Source organism: Peromyscus eremicus, chromosome 19 (genome assembly GCF_949786415.1).
Source record: "Peromyscus eremicus chromosome 19, PerEre_H2_v1, whole genome shotgun sequence".
Lineage (NCBI taxonomy): Eukaryota > Metazoa > Chordata > Mammalia > Rodentia > Cricetidae > Peromyscus > Peromyscus eremicus.
Window position 1 is genome coordinate 71,979,486 of NC_081435.1, and position 21,148 is coordinate 72,000,633.

At 48.4% G+C, this 21,148-nt stretch overlaps 1 protein-coding gene across 1 annotated transcript; it reads right to left on the reverse strand.

Moving 5' to 3' along the window:
- Positions 1–866: 866 nt before the first annotated feature.
- Positions 867–20,870, reverse strand: Cndp2 (carnosine dipeptidase 2). The gene is made up of 12 exons (XM_059246457.1): positions 20,791–20,870; positions 16,692–16,781; positions 15,806–15,949; positions 11,782–11,944; positions 10,379–10,467; positions 8,412–8,612; positions 7,060–7,144; positions 5,949–6,109; positions 4,909–5,073; positions 3,110–3,251; positions 2,707–2,854; positions 867–1,491 (listed from the first exon to the last, which is right to left on the reverse strand). Exons 2-12 carry the CDS (start codon positions 16,749–16,751, stop codon positions 1,422–1,424), a joined length of 1,428 nt encoding a protein of 475 aa, XP_059102440.1. The 5' UTR covers positions 16,752–16,781; positions 20,791–20,870; the 3' UTR covers positions 867–1,421.
- Between the last annotated feature and the right edge of the window lie 278 nt (positions 20,871–21,148).

Sequence of the window (21,148 nt, forward strand, 5' to 3'; positions counted from 1 at the left end):
GAGAGGAGAGGGGAGGAGAGGGGAGGAGAGGAGAGACTGCTGGGCATCACTGCAGGATGCTCACTTGGTCACCTGGTCCAGGTATGTGACACAGATGGGCATCGCTGCAGGATGCTCACTTGGTCACCTGGTCCACGAATCTGTTGGGGCTTCTCCACTGTAAAGTCACTGGGTTTTCCCTGGGGACCAAGGAACCTAGGGTATGTTTCAGACTAAGCAAGTCCTCCAAGTTTAAGCATTTTAGTACACTTGTGAGCTCACCTGTGGCAGTTGTGGTGATACAATAGGTCCCCTCCCTTTTCTTCTGCGGTACTGAGTGGGAACTCTTCACAAGAATCTGTGCCCCGCTCACTACGTTCTCATTTATGTGAACTGGTAGAGCTGGGTGGGTGGGTAGTCATTTGTTCTGCAGGCTATCACTCCGAAGCCTTTTTTTTTGCTTACTATTTTGAGACAGGGTTTTTACACTATACCCCAGGGTAGTGTTGAACTCATGGCAATTCCTCTGCCTCAGCTTCCTGATCCTCTACTATCACAATATTCCTTCTCCAGCTAGTCCTTGGCAGTTGTGTGCTCAGGATGGCTTCTAGATCTCCGCCATGATCCTCCACCACTCATCTTGCATCTTTGTTGACCCAGCCCTGGGACTGCAAGAATTGGATGTGGAGGCAGAAGGGTGGACACAAGTCTTGCGTTATGAGCTCAGGCCACTACTCTTTATCACGAGGTGACAGGTACCCGACACTACCTGACACATACACACGTGTGCTCTACCAAGCAGGTCGTGCACCAATGAACACCTGCATGCGTATTCCCCAAGAAAGTGAGACCACAGCAATCCCTCCGGGGGCTCATCGTCACTTTATTAGCAGGGTAGCTGGCTCTGGACTGACACTTCCACTAGGACTGTGTGGACAGATTCTGAGAGGCTGCAATGGGGGGAACACCAGTGATGGTCAGCTAGGGTCTTAAGAAGGGATACAGAGCACAGTGAGGGGTCACCATGGCACCATTGCAGCACAAGCTCCTGAATATTCCCTGAGCCTCACCTGAGACAGAAAGCAGAGAACCCATCCTGTTCATTCCAGTCCATGAGGGACAGTACCTCTCACAGACTTGGAGCTTTTGGACTCTGGCTACTTTCTGGAGGTGAAGTCACACCCACCACCTCTGAGAACTCCTTCCTCCCAGCCTGGGCCAGTCAGTTGTCCCCAGTAAGCCTTAGGACTAAACACCGCCGACTCTCTGACACAGCTGCCTCTGCCCTGGTGACAGTGGAGGCACCGTCTCCGTTCTTGCAAGTCTGCCTGTGACCTGAGAGAGATAGGGAAAAGAAACTTCCACTTCCCAAGAAAGCTGGAAGGAAGAGAGGGCAGAGGGCAGATTGATTCTGGGCAGGCCTCCACAGGAAGTGAGACTTCTCAGTTCTTCAGCTGAGACACCTCGTACAGGTATGCTGCCAGCATCTTGGTCCCTTCTATGTAGTTGTGCCTAACAGAGCAAACAAAACAAAACAATGACAGGTTATCAGCTGCTGCCCGAGGATTCGGGAGCCAGGTAGGCGGCTTTGTCGCTAGGGAGCACCCCTACTCCAGCCTGTGGTCTGGCTTTAAATTCAGCCTTGTGGTTCTTAACTACAAGTTCAGCGAGACCTCCTCCCGCCATTTCTCACGACAATAACTAGTCCTTGCTGTGAAATATTAAAGATGTGTTACATTCTTTTTGCTGTGGAATATTTGTTTAATGATGCAAAGATGTGTTGCATTCTTTTATGTTGCATTTGTTTAACTCTGTGAAACTGTGTTACTTTGCCAGATTAAAACACCTGATTGGTCCAATAAAGAGCTAAATGGCCAATAGCAAGGCAGGAGAAAGGATAGGCCCGGTTGACCAGGCAGAGAGAAAAAATAAGAAAAAGAAGGAGACAAGGGAGGAGCAAGAAAAAAAGGAGAGGAGGATGCCAGGGGTCAGCCACCCAGGCCACAGAATAAGAAGGAAAAAAAGGTATATAAAATAGAGAAAGGTAAAAGCCCAGAGCAAAAGGTAGATGGGATAATTTAAGTTAAGAAAAGCTGGCTAGAAACAAGCCAAGCTAAGGCTGGGAATTCATAAGTAAGAATAAGTCTGCCTGTATTTATTTGGGAGGTGGGCCCCCAAAGGAAAATAAATAAACAACAAAAACCAAGGACAGGTCCTGGCCCTGGTCTAGGGCTTTGTCTCACCCAGTGCCCTGGGCGTGAACAGCTATTGTTTCTGAAAATCAGCTCTTTGACCCATAGCCCAGTAGCCAGGTTTCTGCTGCTGTGCCTGCTGGGTCTCCGCTTCCTGTTTTCCTCTCAGCTACAGGGCTGTAGCTTCCCACACTGCCTGCAGCCTGTTTGCCTGGGTCCCTCCTCCCTGCTGCTGGAAGGCTCTCTCCATCCTGCAGGCTGGAGAGAACCCCGAGTATCTGCCTGTCAGAGGCAAAGAGGGCTTGAGAGGTCAGTGATGTAACTTTTCAAAACGAAGAGGTATTTTATGGGTGCTACACGAAGAGTGTGATGAACAAAGAATGCTAGATGAACCCTGTTTTCACATTGCCACTACCAAGACCTTATGCTGCCTCTCATCAGTTCTTACTACCAAACCCCTACGGGACAAGAGAAGAGTGATCACAGACTCACCACCTGCTGGAGGATGCACCCCAACCTCAGGCCCCAGTCTTACCTGTTGAGCTTTTCATTCTGGGAGTGGGCACCATCGTCTGCTGACCCCACTGGTAACAGCATGACATTTTTGCCCGTGGCCTCCTGAAAGGTCAGGGTCACAGGAATACTGCCACCTTCCCTGGTCAAGTCAGGTTCAACACCGAACACTGGGAAGAGTAAAATAAAGGGAAATGATGGACTTTGGGCCCTGGATGCCAGAGAGCTACTACTTACCAACCTTTGGTCCAGACCCTGGGCTCAGGAATCTACTCTTGTAGACTGAGTCCCTGATCTCACCCCACCCTTCAGCCTTGCTCACAACACGATCGACCCAGTCATGTGTACATGTGTACCACATGCTACAACAGAGTCTCCTCAGACACTCTCAGGGCCCTGGCATCCACCTCCAGGGGGCTGCCAACCTGTTTTCAGGGCTCTTCTCCCAGCCTGGTAATGGGGATGGTTGAAGTCAGACACCCAAGGCTTTCCACCATGGCCCATGTACACCTTGAACTTGTTGGGGCTGTGCAGTTCAGCAAATTTTTTTGACAGGTAGCTCGAAACCTAAAGCATAAGCAGAAGAGACACATGGTATTTTATACCCGGGATTTGACCCAGTGAGAAGATCTGCAGGGTGTGTAGCGATCCTGACAACGAGTTGGGCATAATGGGTCTACACAACAGTCTAGAAAGGATCAGTGGCGAGCTTCATCTGCTGCTGCTGGACACTGATGTGCATACAACCACTGCAGCAAGAGGGCCTCAGCAAGGGATTTGTTTGAGCTGAAAACAATGTGTTAATTTCAACCAGTTCACCCTTGACACAGACATACCAAATTATGACAGTATGTAAAAACCGAGCAAAGACCATGCTGTCTGACCTGATTCATTCAACAGACAGGGTATCTGTGTCCTAAAATGCCTATGTTGACACTTGGGCTAGATTTAGAATCACGTAGGAAACACACTTCTGGGTGAAGACCCCCAGGATGTGGGCAGCGTCATTCTAAAGGCGGAGTCTTCGGCTGAATAAAAGGGGCAGAGGAGAATGCATGCTGAGCATCAGGGTTCATCTCTCTGACCAGCTGCCTCATGCACATGTCCCGATGGCCCTATACCCTTAAACTGTGAGCCAAATCAGCCCTTCTTTGTTCCTTTAGTTGTTTTCTTCAGGTGTATCTTATATTTATATTTTTGTATTCTTCAGGAATATTTGTTATAGCAATGAGAGAAGAAGCATTCATCCTACACACACACACACACACACACACACACGCGCATGCACACATACACCCATACACACACACACACACACACACACACACACACACACACACACACACGCATGCACACATACACCCATACACACACACACACACACACACACACACACACACACACACACACGCATGCACACATACACCCATACACACACACACACACGCACACACGGTAGATAGTGATGCATACCTGCCATTCTAGCACTCAGGAAGTCCTGGGCCAGTCTGAGATACATAAAACCAAGGTGGGGGATGGTTGGAGAGATGCACAACTTTAAGAGTACTTTGTTCCTAGCACCCACATTGTGGCTCACAACCACATCTAATTCTAGTTCCAGGGGATCTGGTGTTCTCTTCTGGCCTTTGTGAGCACCAGGCACACATGTGGTATATAGACCTCTATGTATGCAAAACATTCATATACATAACAAATCTAAAAAACCCCACAAAACCAAACCAAACCAAACCAACAGAACCAAGGGGCGAGGGGTTGATCTAGGGATGCTGCCTCAAGAGAAAAGCCTCTGGAGAGAGGCCCCAGCATCCTCTTCCCAGAAACCTCTGATTCCATCTCTTTATGAAGTCTCGCTAATCAACGAGGCATGTGCTCCATGAGCCTCGCTGACCTGCAGCTGCCCAGATCCTCCCTTCCTTTCCTCACCTCCTAGAAAGGTGCCTCTCTGGGGCTTTACATCTTTGGGGTGAGGTCAGAGGTCATATTTTCACATGCCTCAGTAGTGTGTGTAATGCTTGCTCATATGGCCTTTGTCTTTGCCAAGCTTCCATACTGCTTATCACAGCAAATATTGTGGGGCCGGAATCAGGAAGTGGATGCTTCTGCCCAGGAGAAAGTTCTTACTGTTTTAATATCACAGCAGCTCTCAGCTGCCATGTGTGCCCCACAACTTTTGCCCCCACTCATGCCCTACATCTCCACATACCTGCTCGCTAACAACTTCTGGTATCATGTCTGGCACGAGGCGGATGGAGAACTTGCCAACCACTTTCCTGGGGATCACAGTCTTGGCCCCCGAACCGGAGAAGGCTCCTTCAATTCCGTGGAGGGAGAGGGATGGGTACCGCCATCTGTGCATCAGGATGTCTTTCTGCAGAAGCACAACAGGTCAGATCTGCTCACCGAGGAGACGGGATATCTACACAGGAGGTGTGAAAGAGGACATGGGGACCCCTGCCCAGTAGGGCTGGTCAGAGCCCATCTAATGTGCTGGAATTACTGTCACATTACTCCAAAGGAGGGCTGTGCAGCCATAATGGCCTCAGGAGGTAATGGTGAATGACGCTGGTGGGGTATGCTGTGAGCCTCAGTCCCCAACAGGCTAAGATGTCTCTGTTCCTCTGTCAGCCCTTGTCAACTCCCAGAGCACTCTAGCCAGGCCTGACATCTCCTTTAGCCAGGCCCTCAGCCTTGTGCCCAGCCTGACTGATGGCACAATCGTTTATAGTTATTTATTCCTTTGACTCTGAGAAAGGGGAAACTGAGGCCTGTTTCTCATGCCCTGTCCCTGGGGCCTAGAAGAGGCTGGTGCACCGAGGTTGGCTACACCAAGGTGATGAACTGATGATGAACTAAGACAAGAAATAAATTAAGATAAAATTTTTCTCCTACTAGTTATATAATAGCAAACAGCTTCTGCCTTCATGCTCAGCTTAATCTCTGGGCCTTGTAGGAACAATGTGGCCCATAAACCCAAACAAAGCAAATAGCACCCGTGACAAGAGAGGGCTCTGCTCCCTCCGTGCATCTCCCCCAACTTCTGACCCGGTCAAAGGTTGAGCCTGACATCTGAAAACCCTAACAGCCCTCAACTTGACCACACCCTGCTTTTGATGACTCTCGAGCACATGCTCCCTCCTAGGACGGACCGCCTCTGACACTGGATGTCCTTGAGGCGTGGTGGACGCGCCTGTCATGGGAGCCCTGGGGCCTGTTGGGGTGGGGGCACAGGAAGGCCAACGGTACCTTGCAGCTGTGCAGGAGGGTCCCAGCCCCCACATCCTTGGCGAACTCTTCCATATCAAAGTCAATATGGTCATAGAGCTTACACTCCTCATCCGTCACAGGAGCCACAGCCTCGTTGATGCCGGGGATGAGGATTTTCCCCTTCTTGTCTATCAGACAGCCTGAGGGAAGTGGGAGAGGGTGGAATGCTTAGCTGGGGCAGTGCATAAGCAGTGTTCTGAGATGTCCTGACTCATGAACTCAGGTACCAGGGCAAATGGCCACCAGGAGCACCTGGGTGCATTATGCCAGTAAGTCAGCTGAGTAGCCCCAAGGAGATGAGAGACTGAGGAGCAGGTAGAGTGCATAAGTTAGCTTCCAGTTGTACACCGGGACATGAACCTAAAAATCCACACTAGTCAACATTTCTTGACAATGCAGATTCCACAAGAAACAAGGTCCTTTAAAGCTGGCGAGGGAACCTCTGAGCGGCACAAAACAGTCTCTAACTACAGATGCAATGTTACCTCACCTGTGGGAGCCCTCATCTTGGGATGCAGGATGAGAGAAGGGGGTTACAGAACTACATGGAGGCAATGGCTCCACTTAGCTTGTGCTAGTACGATGCTAGACAGAAGCTGTGGTTCTTGCTCTCCAGAATCTGACCGAGCAGGGGGATCACTTATGCCAGTTGGAACAGATCACAGCAGATGACCTCTGAGAGCTGTGAAAACCATGTCCATAAGAACGACAGCATCCAGGGGTTCTAAGGGACAGGCTGAGCAGGACTGAGGGTCCTTAGCTGGGGCTAAGGACGCCCATCTATAAAGGGAATGGGAAGTTCCCTCGCAGAACAGAATCAATCATGTCCACTGGATGTGGAAGGGAGAACAGTTCTACAGATGGTGATGAGGTATGGGGTAGGCGCAGGAAGGACAGGAAGGGGCAGAAGCAGGAATGAAACACAGGGCCCTTTAAATGAAACAATGTCCAGAGGAAGGGAACTTAATTAGAAACACAGCTGAGTAGGCTCATGAAGGATGCTGAAACACACTAGGCATACACATAGATAGCTCTGAAAAAGTGCCCTGCCCACAAAGTGCTGACCCAGAGAGCTCCAGCCTAAGCTCACCCATCAGTGAAATGAGATCCGTCATGGCCTCGTGCACTGAGCCACCATACACCCCAGAATGGAGGTCTTTGTCACTGCATTCCACCTGGACAGAGACAAAAGGTCACTTTATTTGGTGGCTTAGTGGGAGCTTATTTTAATTATGTGACATTGCATTGACAAAGAACAGTTGCAAGACTGACAGTTTCTAGTCCAAATCTGCTCCCTCAAGGAGCAAAGCAAGCCATTTCCCAATTAGAAAATCCAGACACAAGAGAGACTCCTGGATGTGCAGACCAAGTGTACACTGGGGATGCTGGGTGCAGGTGTGCACAGGGGTGCTGGGTGCAGGTGTGCACAGGGGATGCTGTCTGCAGGTGTGCACAGGGGATGCTGTCTGCAGGTGTGCACAGGGGATGCTGTCTACAGGTGTGCACAGGGGTGCTGGGTGCAGGTGTGCACAGGGATGCTGGGTGCAAGTGTGCACAGGGGATGCCGTCTGCAGGTGTGCACAGGGGATGCTGTCTGCAGGTGTGCACAGGGGATGCTGGCCACAGATAGAAGTATGACACAGAGCAGCCTTAACACTGATAAGCCCTTTAAAAGGAAGGATAGAATCTTGTCATTTTGCAGAGACCCTGCACATGTTTCCTCAGAGGACAATACCTAGCATGATGCATGACCCCATGACCATGAAACCTGAAGATCTGGTTCAGACCCATCTTTGTACTGATTAGTCTTATAACCAGGCAAGCCAGGTAACCATGTGTGCTTAGAATCCCATCTATAAGGGAATGGAAGTTCCCTCACAGTACAGAATCAATTGGAACATGCACAAGTCTCAGTACAGCTATGGCCATGGGTTCTGCCCTATCAGGCAGGTGATAAAGATCTTCAGCAGGACCCACCATCATCATCCCAGTGGGAGAATATCTCCACCAGCATTCGGCAGAGTTTGCCCACACTCCTTGCCCATCTGGCAGAATCTCCACTCTCTCAAGAAAATTCAGACATGCGATTAGAACTTACCTGCTATAAAGTGTGACCATTTTACCTTTTAAAGGGAGGGTTCTCATGTGTTTACTTGTCCAGGCCATCTCAGGAGGACTAGCCTTTGCTGTCATCTACTCTAATACAACATCACAGATAATACTGTCTTAATTTGAAACTGCCTGAGATGGAACTTCTGATCTCATAAGCCCATGCCTGGGGTATTAGTGGATTATGGAACCCAAGAAGGGTCCTGGGAAGCTCCGAGTGCCTCCTTCATGTATGATTAACTTCTTGGAATTTGTCTGTGTCAGGGTATGGAAGAACAAAGAGGCTTATGGGTTGGAGAGAAACAAGGAATGTTTGTGGGACTCAGCTCGTACCTCAATGAAGAAGTAACAAATGCCTCTGAGGCCGTACGTGATGCAGGGCTTATTCTTCCCCAGCCAGTAGTTGTCTGAAATGCAGACATAGTCCACATCTTTGAAGAACTTGTCTTTCTGGGCAAAAATTAACTCATCCAGGCCTTCGGAGCCAGATTCCTCCATGCCTTCCAGGCAGAATCGCAGGTTGACAGGAATCTCCTGTGACAGGGACACAGCAAGAATGTCAGTTTCCTTACTTTTCTTGCAGAAACAACACACAAGAGACTATTTTGAAATTTAGTTTCAAATATGAGATCTTCTCTCATGGCCTGTGGGAGTCCAGGGTTCGAAGGGAAAGCCCTACACCATGTCTAGGCATGTCCTGCCCAGGGATCTCTGCAATCACAGAGTGAGCCAATGAATGTAGGGGAAGCCATGAGACAGGGAGAAGGGTGATGCACATTGGCCTAAAGAGCACTGACTGCTTTTCCAGAGGATCAGGGTTCCATTCCCAGCACAAACATGGCTGCTCATAACTGTCTATAACTCAACTTCAGACCTCCACACGTATGCATACCCCTGTGCAAATGAACCCACATGCAAGTAACACACACACACACACACACACACACACACACACACACACACACACACACAAGAGGAATCAGGAGAGAATATTATTTGAATAATCACTGAGCCTTCACTGTTGCTGTAGCTAAGTGAGACCTTTCCTGCACTGGGATGGCCTCCTACACCGCCAGCATCCCTCTGTACAAGAAGCCAAGAAGTCCTAAGGTGCTTGATGGGAATCTCAGCACAGCTCTGGCATCTGGGTCAAGTTCTCTGGAGGGGATGCAGCAGGTAGCCTATCCACAGATGAGCAAAGGAGGCCACACACAGGACACAGCCAGACTCCAAAGCCTAAAAGCCCCAGCTCCCTCCTGCTGTCCTCTTCTGTCCCAAGTGAGATCTTTCCTGTTACATACTGAACAGTTCTAAGTGAAGGTGCTCAGGGCTCCGTCCTGTGCACCCTCCCCTCCATGGCCTCCCAACACTGTGTGGTGTCTTATAGTTGCTGAGTCTTCCTGGTTTCTGTACTCAGCTCTTAGGGTCAGCTGTTGGACAGGCCAAGTGTGTGTGTGTGTGTGTTTTAACCTGTTTTCTCCCATGCAGATGATCCCCAGACAAAGAGTGTGAGCCTCTTCCCTAATTTTCCATACTTTGACAAAAGTACCTATTCTTATTTTATCATGCTGTGAAATAATCCACATGCAAAAACTGACCAGACAGCAGGATTACAACCAGGTTTAAAGATAACAAAAAAAACCTGGGTGTGGCGAGCCACAAGAATATATTACAGAGATTCAACTGTGTATTAAAGCTAACTTTGACCGGCCAAGGGTCTGTCAAAAGGCAAGCCATTTATTATGAATATTTGGTGCTATCCAGCCTTTAATATTTCAGCTGTCTTCTGCTATGAAATTCTTGTGTGCCCAAATATTCCAGACCATTTGGCTACAGCTCAGCTCCCCAGACCTGCTGAATAACTTCCCTGCAGGAGCCCGTACTTGGATAAGGTCTCAAAACAAAATAAACAACAAAAAAGCCCCAAAACATTTGCAATAAAATAAAATAAAATTCAATTCACACTTGGGGATGGAGGCACAGCTCAGTGGTACAGGAATTTCCCAGCATGCATAAGGACCTGGGTTTGATCCCAGCACAGAAAGAAAAGAGAAAAACAAAGATCACATTCTAAGCGCTGGCAAGAATCTTGCTGAGTGGTGACAGCTTGACCTTTGGCCTTTGAGCATCATCTGTAAGACAATGCCCTGGTTAATAATTTATAGAGCTGAAAACAGCTGTAACTTCTATCTCAGTCATCTGTGCTGACCAAGGTGAGGCTTGCTTTCTCCTCTCTAGTGATCTTTACACCACTACTCACACGACCTGATGAGTGGACAGAATCTGGCGTGGGGGTGTACCTGACCAGTCTTCTGATAGGCTTCCAGGGCATTCATCCACCCGGCCACAGGCCCCTTATCGTCTGTTGAGCCTCTCCCATACAACTTGCCTGGAACAGCAATCAGCAGATCCAGTTAGAGACAGCAAATCGAAAAGACCTTTTCTCAAGTGAACATCTGATAATGCCGAGGCGCAAACTCACACAGATGTCCTGAGCAATGAGGGCTTTTTCACTTTAAAAGCCCGAGTCTCCATCCGACCCTATACAAAACTCAGAGAGAATTTCTAGCACTCCAAGAGGCAGTCACGTGGGTGCCTCCTGTTACCTTTCCCTTTCACAGCAGTGGCTAGGACCAGGATTCACAGAGACTCACCATCCGTTTCCAGGAAACCCCTACAGGTAGTTAGCCCTTTAAGACTAAGTGCCACATAGCTAACAGCAACCACGTGGAAGTTTGGTTGCTTTGGAAGCACATGGCCACCATCATAAAGCACGACAACTATACTCCCATCCCAATTTGGATGCCTAATCTGAATCTGCTGGGAGGTATTTAGCTCAAAGAAGCATGGTTGGGTCACTGGGCTCAGCACTGATGTGTCCTCAGCATGGTTGGGTCATCAGGATCAGCATTGGGGTGTCCCCAGCATGGGTGGGGCAGAGGCTGGGAAGGGACTAGAGACGACACACAGCAGGGACAGGACAGCCCTGTTTCTGGTACAGGTGGTGGGAAGATGTGCCATTCAAAGGAGAGAGAGTCCTTGAAGGAAGGAAGGATTCCCAGTCCAGACAGCTTGAATTCATGTAGTCATAAACTGCCACGAAGACATGTGGGTCTGATACTCAGGAGGAATCCAAGTGCCCATGGAGTTATAACAGCAATGGGTACGTCCCAGTTAGGTGGTGAGGAGGACCGAGTATGGGAGGAGGTTTCATAAAGGCTGTGTTAGATAAAATGACTTTTCACATTTCACAGTCATGTAACAGTCCACAGGGAGTCAGGATGTGTCTAACAGCAGACTCCACACCCAGTCAGGGGGCCTGTAATTCAGCCCTGGGGGGCAAGGCTCAAAGGCAGAAGGGGCTGTATCTGAGGGACTCTCCTGACCAGAACAGTGACAACTGAGAAGGGAAGCTGAGCATTTCACAAGAGGGAGTGAGAAGGAGAGGCTGGCCTTCAGGGGACCATGCAGTCTCAAATTGGAAAGAATGTTCTGGAAAGCGTGTTAGGATTGAAAGGAAGCCTGGCAGGCTCCCGTCAAGGAGTGTCACGAGAAAAGGAAACTCTTCTCAGCTTTCAATAACCGAGGCACAGGTGAGAAACTTCCAGAACCCAACCTCTAGATGCTGCTAAAAAAAAAAAAAGTGCCAGAAAGAGAAAACCCCAGGATATTTTAGTGCTTTTCCAAACATAACATCCCTTACCTTCCCGCTCCACCAAGGTGAAGGGCTCACTGTCCCAGCCATCCTCCAGGGCGGCAGGCTGCACATCCAGGTGCCCGTAGATGCACACTGTTTTCTTCTGGGGATCGCTGCCCAGCTTACCCAACAGAATGGGAGGCAGGGGTATCTCCGAGCCATCTGGGAGCTGGGGGGGGGGAGGGGGCAATGGAAGACAGTCTGGTTAATAAACCGGGAGTGTCTGGCAGCTGCCATTAAATCTAGCTGGGATGGTCTTATCTGTTCTCATCCATCAACCTCTGCTGTAGAGTTTTAAGATCCTATCACTTAACAGTTCTTAATTAATAAGGACTTCACTGTCCCGAAATCCAATAATTTCTTGAAACCCAATGAGCATGAACTGAATGACATCCACTACTAGTTTGATAAACTGCTAAAGGCTGCTTTAAAATCATCAATATCCACGATGAATATTTATAGCCTGGGACTGGGATACAACTCAACTAATTTCTGAAATAATGGCTAAAACAACTACAATCTACAGTAGAATGCTACATTTTTGAAATTCTATATGTAGACAACTAAGATGAGCAGGATGGACATTAAGGGAATGCAGGGTTGGGAGATGGCTCAGCAGTTAAGAGTGCTTTCTGCTCTTCCAGAGAACCTGAGTTCAGGTCCCAGAACTCACATCAGGGATCACAACCACCTGTAACATCAACACCAGGGGATCTGATGATCTCTTCCAGCCTTTCTGGCCACCGGCAGACATGTTGCTTACAAACACTTGTGAGCACACGCCATACACACACAACATACACTTACTTGAGAATTCACACAATGCCTGGTAAAGGAAAGGTGGTAGCCGGCACACCCCCGGACTTCTCCCCAGAGGCCTCACCAGCTATCCAGGACACTACTTGCAGAATTCTAGACAAATCAGTCCTAAGTCTTTTCCTACCTTTACATCAGATCAATGGTTACCACTTGTGACTCTGTGGCCCAAGCAGAATGTACTCATGCCCTGCAGCCCATGTGCCTCCTCTACTAGCTCCTATATTTTATCAGAAAAACCTTGTGATGACAACCAAGTACACAAGCAGTTGACAGGGGAGGACATCACACACACACACACACACACACACACACACACACACACACACACACACAGTCTGATGGTAGGAGGAAGGAACTATTCCAGCTAGAACATTACGCACATGTACTGAAGTGCTGGAAACCACTACAAAGAACTATTGTGAAAATGTCTCCTAACAGCACATAACGCACAAACTACACTGACAGTGCAGGGAGAGCCAGACTGCCTTGAGGCCACGCCCCCACCAACGCCCAATGCACGCGACCATCTTGTCTGATACTGAGGCTAGACTAACAATTTATGATTAAGAATAAAACGAGCAGCAACTAAAAAGGACAGTGTGGGGGAGGACTGAGAACACTCTCATCTCCCAAATTTCAGCCTGTAAACATGTCAGAGAACTCAGCAGGTGGTCAGAATTCTTTTTTTTTTTTTTTTTTCCGAGACATGTTCACTGTACGGGCCAGCCTAGCTGGCCTTGAACTCAAGAGATCCTCCTCCCTTTCCCTGCCTGAGTGCTGGGATTACAGGAATACACCACCACACCCAGCAGGTGTTAGGGATTCTTCTAAGAATACATGATTTAGCCAGGTGGTGGTGGCAGTGGCGGTGGCGCACGCCTTTAATCCCAGTACTTGGGAGGCAGAGGCAGGTGGATCTCTGTGAGGTGAGGCCAGCCTGATCTACAGAGCGATTTCCAGGAAAGGCTCCAAAGCTATACAGAGAAACCCTGTCTCGAAAAAACCAAAACCAAAACAACTAACCAAACAAAAAAGCCCGATTTATTTTCCTAGTAAACTCTACTAATAAAGTACCCAAGTACCTCTTGACCCTGACAGTTCTGAGCATGTGCTATGAGGGCTGGGCCTGCATGCACATCGATTTCATGAGGTTGGCTTGTGGGCACCAGGGGGAGAGATCATGCCTTAAACTTCTGGGCACATAGGGCACGTGGCCTTTTCCGTTAGCTAGTTCTTAGCTGGCCTGAGCAGGGAAATCTCTCAATTCCTTGATGACAATAGGTGTTACCTAATGTGAAATATAACAGCCACTGCGTTCTTTTAAGGAGGGTCTTTAAAAAGATAACAGAATAGATTCATTTATTGTAATTTTGTTTGTTTGTTTTTTGAGACAGGGTTTCTCTGTATAGTCCTGGCTGCCCTAAAGGTGGGACACCCTCCCCCAGATTTATTTACTGTAAAGAAACTCTTACAAATGACTTATCCCACCTAATTATTTTTCATTTTTTGTTCAACACAATGAGAAGAATGGAGAGGCAGCAAGCAAGGAAGGCAAAGGAAACGAGTAGGCATGGAGGCTTACACTGTTGGCTTACACTTGCAACCCTGGCATTTGGGAGGCCAGACTGGACTACAGAGTAAGACCTCGCCAAAGAAAGAAATAACTAAAAATTTAAAAAGACTAAACAAGAAAGCTAAAGAAAATGGAATGAAGAAACTTAGTCTATTCCCCTGGGTGTCGGGGGTGTGTGCTGGGGGCTGCTATTGTGTATCAACTATTAAATTGTCATCTGAAGAAAATCTCGATAGAGAAGTATTGGACCAAGAGTCAGGAAGCCTGGATCTGAATTCTGGTTTTGCCTTGAAGGCACTTGGTTTCCAATGGTCACACTACCCCCTCGGATAAAATATGCACAGTGAATTGTATGGCTAACCCCACATTCCAGAAGCGTTCATTGCAACTGCACACCTAAGTCATCAGACAAAAGACACAGGATAAGGTCAGGTGTGGTGGCTCATGCCTTAAACCTCAGCACTTGGGACACCAAGGGCACGAAGAGTGTCGTGAGCTCAGGGCCAGCCTGGGTTACATAGGAAGAAGACTGTCTAAAAACCAAACTAACAACAACAGAGTGAGCCTGAAAAGTCATGTGAAACTAAAGGAGCAGAAAAATATATCATAAAGTCAGATTATTTATTTAAGTAAGGAAGGAGCTGGGTGTGGTGGCGTGTGGTGGTGCATGCCTTAAACCCCAGCGCTTGTGAGGCAGAGGCACAGGGATTTCTGTGAGCTCCAGGCCAGTGTGGTCTACACAATGGGTTCCTGCCTGCCAGGGCTAGAGTTAGATCCTGTCTCAAACCAAAACCAAAACCAGTAACAAAAATTAGAAGGAAAACAAGCTGTTCTTAATGTACCCTCTCTACCCACAGATCCCTGACAAGAAGTTCTGGGAGGGGGTGGTGCATGCATGAGGGTGGGGGTGGGGGGTAGGGGTGCATGCATGAGGGTGGGGGTAGGTTGTTATTTACTTATTTTTATGTTTTTGTTTTCAAGTGTATTTCCCCTTTTATTGAAGACAGATTTCTTTTCTCACACAATCTATCCTGATCACAGTTTTCCCTTCCTCTGCTCCTCCCAGTTTCCCTGTCTGTCTTTCTGTCTCTCATTTGAGAAGAACAGGCTTCTAAGAGAAAACAACAAAATACAACAAAATAAAATATAATCATCACATCAAAGTTGAACAAGGCAAGCCAACTGAAGAAAAGAGCCCAAGAGAAGGCACAAGAATCAGAGAGCCCCTCATTCACACACTCAGGAGTCCCATGAGAACACTAAACTGAAAGCTATAATACATACACAGAGGGCCTGGTACAGAAAGTTTTGTAATTTATAAAGTGACTCAGATAATGTGTAACTTCCAAAAGTGAAAGCTTTGATTTCTGGGAAAGGAATTTCAGCTCTTCTTAAGAATGACAGTCATTTTAACTTACCATGAGTCACTGGTCTACAGTTCTCCTTTCTGAAATAAAACATGCTGAATAATCTTAAAACTTTTAACTCACCCTAAGTGAGGATGTACACAAGAGCCAGTACAAGCTTACTTTGAATTAGAGTTGACCATCTGCAGCCAAAGGTCACCCAGGACCTGGCTGCTTCTTCCCAGCCCCCAGGAAGAACCAGCTGTATGCTTGAGGTTAGGCATGCTCATACCTTCTGCTTCCCAATATCCACCAGCTCCACGGAGCCCCCCAGCATCTGGACATCAGCGGCAGCCACCTCCATCATCCTCCTGATCTCCCCTCTCTTCTCCGGCCAGGCGGACACGCTCTGGATGGCCACCCATTCTGCAAGTTTCTGTTTGTAGAGAGCAAGTGGAAAGGGCTCTGAAACGCTGTTCTTTAAGGGCAGGGACCGGCTCCTCAATGGACCGCTACCTACTGCTACTCCACTTTATGTGTGGAGCAGACCTCGCACACCTGCTCAACAAAACTATGCTGTTCCTACCCCCAAAACTAAGCAGAAAGGGGATATGTCAGAATGTGCACTTTTAACCATGAAGCATATGATTATAAACCATACAATTCCATAAATAAGTTTATACCTATAGTCAACAAAATTGCAACAGAAAGAAAGCATACTGCAATGTCTTCAAGTAACATCCAAGTTAGTTCACTTGTTTCCCTGACAGCAGCCAAGATGTAAGTTTTAGAGGGAAAAGTCAAAATGTTTCATCTAAAGTGGTTCTTCCAAAAGTAAACTGGTCATAATTCTTTCAGATAAAAACAAAGCAACAGTTTAAATATAACATCATAATATCACTCAGAACATGCTGGATTCAAGTTGTTTTTTTTTTTAATCTATAACTATCAAAAGAAACCATAGATAAGATTAAAGTAAAGAGCATTATTTGTAGAGACGAATAATTAACTGTCAAAGGACAAAACTGTGACTTTCACCATCATGAAATGAAGAAACATGAAATTTTAATACTTGATCAAAATGGCATAACTCACATTAGCTTCTTGAAAACCTCTCTGACTTGACAAGATTCAGACAGCTCTCACTATTAACTTAGGAGAGACAGACAGACCCTCACCTTGACATAGCGGTCCTGGTTTTCATCAATATACTGGAAGACGGTTCTGAGGGCTGACATCTTTCAGGCAGACTTCAGACCTTGGAAACTCTGAGCAGAGAGAGCGAGTCAGACCTGCTTGCAGCTGAGACCGAAGGGCAGTGGTCAGAGGACCTGCCTGAGGACAGAGAAGTGCTCCTCCACCCTCCGTCAGCACTGATTGCGACAGGACACATATCACAGGACTCTCCAGGAAGTGACTGGGAACCAGTCAGAGGCTTAGATTAACCTTCCCTTCCTTGCTCCAAAGGCAAAGCTCCAGCAAATTTTGTGTCCAAAGATCAGAGCCCCAGTGGCAGACAATCTGAAGAAAACTGTAAGTGGGTACTTTCCAGTCACATGGATTTACTGTGTATTTTATTTTTTGAGAAGAGTTCACACTATCGCTGTGCTGGAACTTTCTGTGTAGGCCAACCTCACATAGAGATCCACCTGACTTCTGAGTGCTAGGATTAAAGGCGTGTGCCACCATGCCTAGCTGGCATTTACTTTTTAAATGTTATACTTTTTTTTTTGGAGATGGGACCTCTTGTGGCCTGAGTTAGCCTGAAACATCTGGTCCTCTTGCCTCTCCCTTCTGAATGTTGGAATTACACGTCCGAACCACCAAGTCTGATTTATTTAGTGCTGGGATCAAAGTCAGAGTTCCCTGCATGCTAGGCAAGCGCTCAATCACTGAGCTATAGTCCCAACGTTATACTCTTAAAGCACAAGGTGAACTATTAACCTTCTATTGCTAGAGGAAATAATCATTTCAAAGATCTCAATAAAAATGTCACAGGCTGGGTGTGGTAGCAGATGCCTTTAACCCAGGACAGGGGAGATAGAGGCAGGTGGATCTCTGAAGAGTATGAAGCCAGCCGGTTCTATACATTGCGAATTCCAGGCCAGCTAGGGATACATAGTGCAACTCTGTCTCAAAAAGCAAGCAAATAAACAAACAACAACCCCCCCCCCCAACATGCTGCTTTTTTTTCCCTTTTCCAGACAGGGTTTCTCTGTGTAGTTTTGGATCCTGTCCTGGAACTCGCTCTGTAGACCAGTCTGGCCTTGAACTCACAGAGATCCGCCTGCCTCTGCCTCCCGAGTGCTGGGATTAAAGGTGTATGCGACCACCACCCAGCAATGCTGCCTTTTAAACTGTAAACCTGCACCCAGCCCTAGGAACTAGAAAGCAAGAAGAATTCAGCTGGACAACTGATATCGCTAGCCACAGACTGCACTCAGCCTCCGTAAGGACCAAAGAGGAGAAAGCTCCCACCTCACGCGAGAGTGAAAGAGCAGTTGTGAACTTTTTTTTAGAAAGCTAGAAGGGAAGTTCAGTGTTCCCAGCACAAAGAAATGGCCAATGCCTGAGGAGCTGTATGCCCCAATTTTCCCACTATGTGGTGCACATATGTACAGACACATTTTAGGCACCCCACAAATATGCTCAATGTCTGCATCTTCTGGCCAATCCCCCCCCCCTTTTTCTTTTTTTTTTTTTTTTAAAAAAAAACAAAACAAAAACAGGATCTCATGTACCCCAGGCTGTCCTTAAACTTCTGGTCCTCCTGCTACTACCTCCACATGCTAGAATAATAGGCCTGCACCCCCATACCTAGTTCATGAGGTACTGGGGATGGGACCCAGAGCTTCATGTATGCTTGACGAACACTCTACCAACAGAACTACAACTCCAGCCTTCTGGGCACATGTTCTAACATTAGGTTTTCACGCCTGAGACCCCAGAGCTCCTGTCCTCTACAGAGTCGGGAGAAAGTAATCTGTGGAACTGCTTTTAAAATGGGAATCAATGTGAAACACAAATGACTCAGGCACTGAGACTTGCAACTGGTGCTTTCTCCTGCTTCAAGTATCAAGACTTGGACTTCGTTAAGCACAGGTGAAACGGAGCTCAGTTGTGCTGAGGAAATTCATGCTGCAGTGACTCCAAGTGACCTGGTGTCACTGCTGCCGCGTGGTCTCCAGTGGGTGCCGCAGAAATGGCCGCACAGGTACGGGGTAAAGAACACTTTCTTGGTACAGGATCCTAGGGCAGTTTCTAAACAGGGAGTTGATTTACCGTGACACAAGGCCTGGCAGCCATGCAGTGCACAGAGCAATGGAATCTCAGGGCACTTCAAGTAGTAAACAGGGATGCTGCAGGGGTGGGGCACCGAACTACCAAGTCCTCAGTGGCCTCACCATCTTCTCCTCCTTTTTAAAACCTAGCACAGTAGAAGAAATATTTCTAGACCAGCCACCACCTCACAGCCTTACCCGAAATAGCCTCTGGGAGATTCCAGATATTACCCAGGTGTTTATCAGTGTTAAGTTTCACCCGTCTGTCACCAACTATGCACGGGGAAGGTACTTGTTTACCTGATGAAACCTTACCCTGCAGAACCATCTGCTACACTGGGTACTTTTCACTGGGGTTCCTGGTCCTTAAATAAACCCCAAACACTGTGGCTCAGCATCACATCCTCGCAGCTAAATTAACAATTTTGTTGCTGTTGTTACACAAAGATGTAACGATCAGGGCAGTAACAGGGAGGTTTCAACTACCCCGCAGAGTTCCCAGGGCACCTTAAAGCAAACCCTCCCTTTAAACTGTCCCTCCAGACACAGCAAGTTAAGGCAGGTCCCACTCTCCCTCCCACTAGGCTCTGATGACTCCTGCTTCACCTCCACCAACATCAAGGTCATCAATTGGAAACCATTTAGTAAGGCAAAAAGCACTGTTGGTGGGTTGAATAGACGCAAACTTTCTGCCAAATACGATAACAACCTTACTATCGCTAAGCTCCAAGTCTTAAGTTTTCCAGGAGCAGTACAATCAGGATCCCACGTTGCATGGATGTTAAATGGTCTTTTAATAAAAAACAAAAACAAAACAAAACAAAAAAAACAAAAAAAAACCAACCAAAAACCTGAAGCCAGATATTGGGGTAAATGCTGACAGATCAGAGGAAACAAAGCAACAAGGCACTGCTAAGTCTCACCTCGCCAACTCCACAAATCCTCTGACTCAAGTTCTTGTCTCCTCACGCCTTACATACCTTTCTCTGTCCAGCCATATTACTTCCTTCCTATTGCTGGAATTAAAGGCGTGTGACTTCCAGGTACTGGGATTAAAGGTGTGTGTGCCACCACCGCCTGGCTCTGTTTCTCTCTTGGACTGAATTAATCTCATGTAATCCAGGGTGGCTTTGAACTCACAGAGATCCAGACGTATCTCTGCCTCCTTAATGCTAAGATTAAAGGTGTGTGCAACCACTGCCTGGCATCTATGTTTAACCTAGTAACTTGTTCTGTTCTCTGATCTTCAGACAAATTTTATTAGGGTACACAATATATCATCACAGTCCCATGACAGGGTCTTTGCCTCATTACTCGGAGTTGGTGATTACATGCCTCTGTGGAGAATTTTGGCGGCTCCAGGCTCTCAAGGGTTAGGCTCTCAAGGGTTAGGACAGTGGATCAAACATCTACTCCACTTCACAAATGAGTAAACTGAAACTGGTGAATGAATGAACGGCCTGCTCGCACCAGAAAGCTGGCAAGGGGAGACCATCCTAGGGGCAAGGTCCAGCTGGACCCTGCCCAGGGCCTTTGCACCCAAGGCGCTGTCTGGAGCCAGGCAGCGTCCTCAGAGTGTAGGCGTGAGGACTGCCCAGCCTTTGCTCCCTGCGACCCTTCGCCCCCAAGTTGCCAAGCAGGTTGGCCTGGGCTCACAGCCCATCGGCCCTGCAGGGCCAAGTGGGTGGCTCGGGGGACCTGGCACTTGTGGGGCCCGGCCGATCAGAACTAGCCCTGGCAGCGAGGGAGCGCTGGGTACCAGGCTAAGTCCCTCCGGAACCGCGGGCCCGCACCGGGGCCTGGGGTGACTCAGGCCTGGGCTGGCAGTGCTTTAGGGATCCGGGACCTCCCGACCTCCGCCGCTCCCAGCTGGATGCCCCGGGTCCCGCACTTCCCTGCAGACCGGCGTGACTCCCGCACCGCCCGGCCACGTCCTCAGCCCGCCCCGGCCCCCGGCACCCTTCGCGGAAGGAAGGCCCGCAGAGCGCCTGCTTACCGCGCCGGTTCCGCACCACGTGTCTCCGGCCGCCCCACCAGCCAATGCCCGGAGGCCTGAGGCTGGCCTGCCCCGCCCCGCCGACGCTCCCCTCCCTAACAGCCAATGGCCGAGTTCCTCGGGATAGCCCCGCCCCTCGGACGCCACGCCCCCCGCCTCCGAGCAAGGGCGGAGCGCTTGATCAGCCGTGCCGGCCGTAGCCACGCCCCTCCTCCGCTTGACCACCCGAAGGCGTCCGCCAGAAGTCCGCTCTAGCGCTGCCTGAAACCCAAAATTGAGGAGTTCGCCCTCAGTTTCCCGAGGATCCCGCGTCGCTCTCCAGAGGGACCTGCGTTTCCCATTGCTCTCCTGTTCCTGC